Source organism: Physeter macrocephalus, chromosome 11, assembly GCF_002837175.3.
Source record: "Physeter macrocephalus isolate SW-GA chromosome 11, ASM283717v5, whole genome shotgun sequence".
Lineage (NCBI taxonomy): Eukaryota > Metazoa > Chordata > Mammalia > Artiodactyla > Physeteridae > Physeter > Physeter macrocephalus.
The window spans coordinates 142,137,311-142,145,784 of NC_041224.1; the positions used below are offsets into that span (position 1 = coordinate 142,137,311).

At 50.4% G+C, this 8,474-nt stretch overlaps 1 protein-coding gene across 1 annotated transcript; it reads right to left on the bottom strand.

Annotated features, from left to right (window-relative positions):
• Nucleotides 1-666: 666 nt before the first annotated feature.
• Nucleotides 667-4,912, bottom strand: SIX1 (SIX homeobox 1). The gene is made up of 2 exons (XM_007117714.1): nucleotides 4,062-4,912; nucleotides 667-1,984 (listed from the first exon to the last, which is right to left on the bottom strand). Exons 1-2 carry the CDS (start codon nucleotides 4,619-4,621, stop codon nucleotides 1,690-1,692), a joined length of 855 nt encoding a protein of 284 aa, XP_007117776.1. The 5' UTR covers nucleotides 4,622-4,912; the 3' UTR covers nucleotides 667-1,689.
• Between the last annotated feature and the right edge of the window lie 3,562 nt (nucleotides 4,913-8,474).

Sequence of the window (8,474 nt, forward strand, 5' to 3'; positions counted from 1 at the left end):
AAAAATCAAAATTATGAAACTGTCATGTCAGAAAATAGACTTCCTCTGGGGAGTAATATTTTACAAAGCACAAGCAAGCCAATCCTGTTATCCTGAGTAGAATTTTAATAAATAATGCCATTTGTTTCACTAATTTTAAAAGCTAAATACAAAGATACATCATTTTTGCCCCAGGCAAAAATAATTTGGAGCCTACATGATTACTGGGATTTTTCGGGACACTATCAGGCAGCACCGCAAAGAACTCCTGTCTTGTTGGTCTGCTTTCTATTTGTACAGAGTAATTCACAATGTTGCTATCCTTGTACAAGTTCCCTTTTATTTTCCCCCAAGCAGATAAATTATTTTACTTTCACAGTCTTGTCATAAATTTGTTAATAATACAAAAGAGCTAACATACGAATGATGTGGAGAAGAGCTAGTGGTAAACAAAACTGCATCTCTAAATAATAAAAAAATAAATAAATACCCCAAAGCTAAATTCACTCTTTTTCTGTCATATAATTAACTCAGTAACCACTCCTGGTTCAGGGGATGGCCTTCAAAGTACCCTGCAATTCATAACCACCATTAAGTAAGAAAGAAAACTATTCGTTTAAAAAAATGGGGGGGGGGCCCAATGACAGCAATACACAACTCACCTTTCAGAAACAGAATCAGTACTCCTGGTGTTCTACTAAGTTTTAATTTAGACTGGTTTAGGTACAATAGAAAAGAAACCTGAAAACACATGCTGTTTTAGTAACAAATACCAGGTTGCTAGATTTGTTACCTATTTTTGCAAGCTAGAAACTAGGAACAGGAGAAACCCTTAACAGGAGTAGGCTACAGATAAGAAAGCTTCAAGGGCATGAGAAGTAATGGCATTCAGGAAAGTGTTTTTTCACACTGGTACATTTTTAAAGTTTGCCATAAAAAAAACCCAAGAAAACAAACAACAACCAAAAACCCCCACTAAATTTGACAGAAGTATTTGTATTACTAATGGTCACTTCTATTTCTAACTGCCTCACATAGAGAGCATTAAGACATTTAGGCACTTGTTTTTTCCCCTAATACTGTTCTTTCATTTTAATCTACATAAAATTGTTTAACACTAAATATGAAAATGTAAACTTAATTTTCCCCATCAAAAAAACGTTATAAGATCGTATTTTTCCTATTCACCTTAAGAATGCAACCAGTTCCTCCCAGGCTGGAGGATCTTTTCACTATTTTGATCTCCTCTCTCTCTCTGTCTCTCTCTCTCGTTTTCATTTCCTTTTCCTCTTCTCAAAACATTTTTCCATAAATAAATTAAAATGAAATAATTAAAATCCAGTTGATTTGTAATTCCCATTCACTGAAAAAAAAAAAGAAAAAGAAAAAAGAAAGGCTACTGAAGCAGGAACACGGGTTGCCCAGAACCAAGACTGGGTGACTGGATATTTTTGTTTGTTTGGGTTTTTTTTTTTTTTCTTTTCCCTGATCTCCACACTGGGAGGGGAAATAATGCAAAAGTGGAAAGAGATGGAGAGAAGAGGGCACTAAGCTTGAGATCGCTGTTGGGTTTGAATTTTTAAAAAGATATTTGTGAAAGTCCACCATTCCTTTATGCGCAAAGAACCCCAGAAACAAGCTGCAAAAATGTTCCTGATTTCTATTTACAAGTGTCCCTAGTCGCTGCTTCGAGGCCCCAATCCCTCCCCCTTAGGACCCCAAGTCCACCAGACTGGAGGTGAGGGGGCCCAGCAGAGAGTCCTGGAGCTGATGCTGGTGGGCTTGCAGGCCGTGGGTGGGCTGAGAGGCGGTTAAACCTGGGAGAGAATAGTTTGAACTCCTGGCGTGGCTCATATTGCCCTGCAGCAGAAGGACCGAGTTCTGGTCTGGACTTTGGGGAGGTGAGAATTCTTCTTCTGAGCTGGACATGAGCGGCTTGCCCCCTTCCAGAGGAGAGAGTTGATTCTGCTTGTTGGAGGAGGAGTTATTGTTTTCAGTGTTCTCCCTAAGAAATAGAGGACAACACCATATGGTTAAAAAAAAAAAAAAAGTAGTTAAAAAAAAGTGTGAGATGGAGGGAGGGGAGCTGGAAGGAGGAAAGGGCCATTGTGCAATCAGTCATTGACCCAAATGGAGAAGCTCTGCCCTCTCACCCATCCCCAAGGGTCCTAGGGGAAATGAAGAGGCAGAAGAGACTTGAGAAATGGGGAGCTACGGACAGAGCTCCTGGGGAGCCAGGTCCTTTCCTCTTACAGATTTTAGAAAGCCAGATCAGCAGGGCTTATTTGAAACACAGAAATTATTTTTAAATTTTTGTTCAAGCAGTTATTTTTAAATACCTATCAACAAGTACCACATTTAGAAGTAACGAAATTTGAAAATCTTCCAACAAATGATTGTTGGTGATGAAGAAAATGATCGGGGCACGAACAGCACCCAATGAACAGATCTTTGGTGGTGAATCAAGTCAATTGTCCTGTTCCCATCTGAGGAAATGATTAACCGTCGAGTTTCCCTGCCTCTGCCGGGAGGTTGTGGTCTCAGAGACACAGGACAGGTCATGGGAAGTGGTGTCCAGAGCGGCCCAGTGACCTGAGTAAACACAGGGAGCGCAGCCAGTCTCTCCGATTTCATCAGGGAGTGGGCCCTCGGGCCTGGCTTAAAGGACGGCCTTTTTGAAACTAACGTCTACCTGGAACTGTACTGTCCCTGTCTCCGTGTTACTCGCTCAGCCCGCAGTCCCTCAACGGCCCTCTCTCAGACTCTCTGCGGGCATCCACACCAGCGCACCCATTCCCCACAGGGGAACTTCGCGACCCCGCACAGCCGGAGCCTGTGCGACGAACCGGGGTCTCAGTCTGGGCGCTCGGTGCTGGTGAACTGCAGGGTCTTGTAGCCCTCGGCGCTTCTGCCTTCAGAGGGCTCGGTCGTCCTCCCCACCGCGGGGCCCGCCTGTCTCCCCAACTCGCTCCCCATCTCTCGCAGTTTCTCTCTCCCAGAGAGCCCGTTTCAACTGAATTTATCCAGACTCTGCTTTTCCACCCAGAGGGGAACAAAGCGGCGACATCTTCGGCCCCCAGGCTCCGAAGCGAACAAAAGAAACCCAGCCGACTCAGGAGCTTAGGTTTCCCCCAAACTGCCCGGCTCCCCGAAGCGCTCTCCCCGCCGCCACCGCCGCCGCCGCCTCCCACACGCTCTTCCGAATCTCGGTCGGAAACTCTACAGCAAACGAGTGGAGCCGGGCCAGGTGGCCGAGTGTGTTGGCGTGAGGAGGGCGGGGGCAGAGACAGGTTAAAAAAATATTGCCTTCTGAGCTCTGGAGCGAGAGAAGTCTGCGACTGGAGACCCCTTTCTCACCCGGGGAGGGGGGAGGGGGGCGGCGCGGACAGCAGGACTGACCAGCCGCGGCTCCCGGCCAGGCGCGAGGGAGCTGACGAGGAGCAATCGTTTCTGGGCTCTGGGCGCCAGGGAGTAAATGCAGCGCCAACTCTCCCAAAGCTCTCTTTTCTGTGGATTTCTTTTGAAAGACTCCTCCCTTTGTACAGCTAGTGCGGAATGAAGCGACCTCTCACCCAGAAGACTACCAGGACAGAGCGAGTGAAGGACGGGGCGGGAGTGGAGGCTGAGAAGAAGTTTCAGGCCAGCTCCACCCTCACCGGGAGCAAGAGGAGAGAGGTTCGAGACCCTCAGCCCCCACCGAACCCCTCTCCTCGCGATACCAATCAACACTGCCCTTCTAAGCTGATCTAGAAACTCACTCTCCACCCGCCACTCCTCGCCCCAGCCAGCCAAGGAGGCATGAAAAACAAACCTAGCGCCAACATTTCCCGACACTCACATCCCAGGAAACCCACGCGCGGACGCTCAAATCAGATGAGCCCCCCCCCCCGCCCCACCCCTAGCAAGCTATCTCAGAGTTCACGAACTTTCGCCGCAGTGCCGCGGAAGCCTGGGCGCCGCCCGGCGGAGGGCTCCGGCCGGCTGGGTGGACACGGTGGCTGGTGCCTGCGGGGGCGGGAAGGGGCGGCGGGGACAGGAAGGCTTCCCGGGGTCGCCCGATCAGCGGGAATCACTCCGCGTACCTTTCCTTGGCCTCGGCGGCTCGGTCTCTTTGCCTCCGGTTCTTAAACCAGTTGCTGACTTGGGTGGTGGTGAGGCCGGTGGCCTCGGCCAGCTCCCGCTTCTCACGCGGCGAGGGGTAGGGGTTATGCGCGTACCACTCCCGCAGCACGCCCCGCGACTTCTCCTTGAAGCAGTAGCTGGTCTCTTCGCCGTCCCAGATGGTGCGCGGCAACGGGAATTTTCGGCGCACCCGATATTTGCCCACCGCGCCCAGGGGCCGGCCGCGCAACTTCTCGGCCTCCACGTAGTGCGCCTTCAGCCACAGTTGTTGCAGCTTGGGGTGGTTGTGAGGCGAGAACTGGTGGCTCTCCAGGATCTTGTAGAGCTCGCGGAAGTTGCCGCGGTGGAAGGCGACCACGGCCTTGGCCTTGAGCACGCTTTCGTTCTTGTGCAGGTGGTCGCAGGCGGGCAGCGACCACAGGAACCTGCCCAGGCGCTCCAGGTTCCCGCCTTGCTGCAAAACCTCGCATACGCACGCCACTTGCTCCTGCGTGAAGCCGAACGATGGCAGCATCGACATGGCTGGGGCCTGCCGGGGCGCACTGCCCTGGCGCACGCGGCAGGGAGCAAAGCCGAAAAAGCAGGAGGAGGCAGCCGCAGAGAGGGGGGCGCGGCTGCTCCTAACCCCCTCCCTAGGCTTTGCGAACGCTAAAAAGCGAGTCGAGACTTGGGGACGGGCGGCCGAGTTAGTGGAGGAGGAGTAGGACGCGCGCTGGACAAGGAGCGTCCGGCTCACTCCGCAGCTTTTCGGGCCTCGCTGGCTCCGGCCTCTCGCCGGCTGGATGCTGCTTGTTGCCGGGGAACTTGGTTTCTGTTCTCCCCGCAGCTGCCTTAAAGCGCGCAGCGTCCCCGGCGCGCTGATTGGCTGCGGGCGGCGCCTATCCGGGGCTGGCCAGCCCGCGCGCCGCCAGGCCGGGCCGCGAGGCCGCGCCGCCCCGCGCGGGGAGGGCGAGGCTGTGCAGCGAGGGCTAGGGAGTGGTGGGAGGAGGGGGACCGCGAGCGGTGGGAAGCGAGGTGGGGAGGGTGTGAGGGAGCGGTGCTTCCCGGGGACGGGGGTGGTGGGAGTGGGTGAGCCCGTCAGGCCCTTGAAAAGTGAGCCCCCTCTGCAGTGTCACCTAAGGGCAGCCGCGCACATCTCTGCACAAATCAATGACTCCAGACCTTCTGATTCGCCTCCTCTCCCTCCATACCCTGTCTCTGTCCCTTGCAGACTTGCCCTTTCCCGGTGAGCTCATATTTAATTACCTTAATGTTGGAATGAATAAGTAATGGATTGATGAATAGCTTATGGAACGCGATAAATAATACAAGAGCAGACCAGTGCTCCGCGCTGCAACCGCTGGAAGAATGGCTTCTCTCCCGGCTGGCTTCAGCTCCAGGAGCCAAACCTAATTTCCTCCTCTCTTCCCTCCTGCCCCCACCGCCCTCCAAAAGGCACAGATACTCCCGGCTGTATAGCGTTTCCCTCATTCTCAAAAGGCCGCGACTATTTAGGACCACGCAAAGAGTTGTGTAGAACATAGTTGCTGAGCAGATAGAGATGCCGAGGGTTCATTTGTGATTTGGTATCTTAATGTTCTATGGTTTAAGTGGACAGGCTTCTGGACTCGGTTTCCCCATTAGCGCGGTTGCATTTTCCAAGGCCACCTCTGCTACCGAGGAATGCCGAGAAGATTTACTTGCTACTAGCAAAAATGCTTTGGGAACCTCTCGCGAAAGGCGCTGGATGGGGTGTAAATTAAATAAAACTGTGTCCGGCTCCAATAGCCCTCCGGTTGTAACATAATCCTTGCCCTGTTCTGAGAGGGACACTGCCCTCAAAGCGAGAACGACAGCGGCTCCAAGAAGATTAAATAAAGAGGTGTGTGTGTGTGTGTGTGTGTGTGTGTGTGTGTGTGTGTGGTGTGTAGATTGCAATGCTGGCCTATTTTACTGCCAGGGAATGAGAGATGTCTTGCAGTTTCAGTCCTATCATCTGTTATTTTGTGTATGTGTGGAGAATGCTTATTAAAACTACACAAACAAATGAAGCTGTAATTATCTTAAGCCTCATTTGCACACCTTGTTCCAAAGCAATTATTAAAAAGATTTTGAAAACAATTAGCGTCTCTAAACAAAGATAATCTATTGTCAGAGCTGAGACTGGCAGGAGATAAGAACAATGCGTGGAGATAAGGGGAGCCAAACGGTGGAAGGAGAGTGACTTTATGACTATACTTATCTCTGATTAGATAAGTTCAAAACAGAATTTTAAGTACACTTCAAAAATGCTTTTGATTTAAATGTCTCCTCTTAGTGAATGCAAGGAGCAAACTCTAGGTTCTTTAAACTTGCTTGTCTTCTTTAAATATGTTTTGATTCCATCAGCAAGAGCCCAGCATCGCAGAACATTTACATATTGAGACATAAGTGGGAGTGGAAGAAGAAGCACTGTCTGTTTCCCCTTTTGTATTATTTATATGGTTTTAAAATAATGCACCCAGTCCAATGCACCCTGCAATGTACATCTTAAACTCATGAAGGGTTTCCACTCCCTAGCTGTCTCTCAGGAGGCTCCGAGTAGACATGAAGCTGCTTCTCCGCTGAACTCCCAAACAATGCTTTTTGCATCTTTGAAACCCTGCAGTATCCCATGCAATTAGACCTTGGAAATAGATGCTGATATTTCAATATGTTTGGGATTATTTTTAAATGCATTTAATGGGTGCATATTATTTCAAAAGAGCCCCTACCACACTGTGTGCCCAATGACTTACTTTCTAAACTGGAAACCTGGCAAAGCTGAGCCCAAGCCCATGTGTCTGGTAATTTTCCCTGGCGGTCTTATTTTAGTGCTCATGATGTTTCAGATGAAGTCTTGAGGAGCTGCAGTGTCCTGCCAGAAGGAACGTCTCTGCTTGGAAGAGTCCTTATTGACATGGCAGCTGTGTGAGGACTGTAACGGAGGCTTAAACTCGGCTCTAAAAAATCAGTTAATGCCCTAAAGTCTGGAGCGAGTGCGCAGAATTAAATGTGTGTGTGTGTTAGAGGAATATGGGGGGTGGGCGGGAGTCTGTAAGTACAACCAAGTCTCTTAAAAGACAAACGGTAAACTGAGTATGGGGTGTACTTTATAATTAACAATTTTGTATAAGGAAATGAGGCACAGCTTGGACAAATAAGGGCAGGTATTGATTTACAGGGAGCAGAGAGATGACAATTAGACACCAATATGACCACCTTTTTTCCGGCTTCCTCCAGACCTCCCTGCCCACTTCTTTTCATCTCTCTTCTAAAGGAATCAAGACGCACTAGACGTTGGCGACAACTGGGAAGACGACCGTGTGGATGCCGCGATTGCGGGCACCGGGGTTGATGTGATGTGGTGCTCGTCCTTGGAGGCCGTGCCCGGGCCCGCCAGCCTTTCTCCTAGCGTTCAATCCAGTAGATCGCGTGACTAGAAAGGAAAAGTGCCTTTCGCTTTGTACCAACGAGCCTACCTGCTATTTCAATCCCTCGGTTAGGGGAACCAATCGTTATAAATGTTAATTATTGGCTCAGATATATAAGGTTTCCCAAAATGGAACCTTTCACTGAAAACCACTAAAAGAGGTAAAATGACATGAATTTACAAACCACATAAACCAAACGATCCATTTTAAATCGCACACAGAAAGGTTTGAGTTGTTCTAGTAACTTAAAACCTTTTGCTGTCAATGCAAATCACAAGAAAACAGAGATGCGGCGGAGATTTAAAGGCAACGAGCAACTCTAGCTGCTGCCCTCGCCGCTTCGCGGCTCCCGAGGGTAACGCGGCTGGAAAGGAGCTCCCAACACCAGGTTTCTGCTCTCCTGTGCCTCCTTCCGTGCAGGTAACGGCCGGGTGCGCACAACTGGTCTATGGAAAGGTCAATGCAGAGGCACCAGTTGGTGCTGGGGTTTCTCGGTCGGGTTGACATAAGGCCTTGGTTCAAAAACCTCTGGCTGGGACCCACTTGTTTCCCTTCTGGCTTGGAGCAAGATGCTTTGAGGCTCCCGGCCGGCTTTCTTGGAATTCCTTTGCCATTAAGAACGACAGCGGGGATTCTACTCTACCTAAAGATATTTGGAAGGGAAGGGCTTCGGGAGGTGTCTCTTCAATAAATTAGCGTCGTCGCTCTGGGGCAGTGAGAAGACTCCCCAAATCCTGGTTGAAGTGACAACGTCCATCTTTTTCCTCTACTTGGTCGGAAACTCCAGGTGCCCTCGACTCTCGGGATCCCGGGCTCCGATGGCGGCGCGGCACCCGAGCAGCCGCCCACCTGCCTCCTGGGGGACGCTGCTCCCCACGAGCTCTGAATAGGCCGAGGGCTCAGGCAGGGCGATGTGCGGACCCAAAGGAGAGAAACCCAAAA

Bases quoted from the DNA above. Each gene is read 5' to 3' on its own strand.
- SIX1 (XM_007117714.1), bottom strand. From the start codon at position 4,621: ATGTCGATGCTGCCATCGTTCGGCTTCACGCAGGAGCAAGTGGCGTGC. The intron at 1,985-4,061 runs GTACGCGGAGTG...TCTATTTCTTAG, and splicing joins GCCGCCGAGGCCAAGGAAAG to GGAGAACACTGAAAACAATA.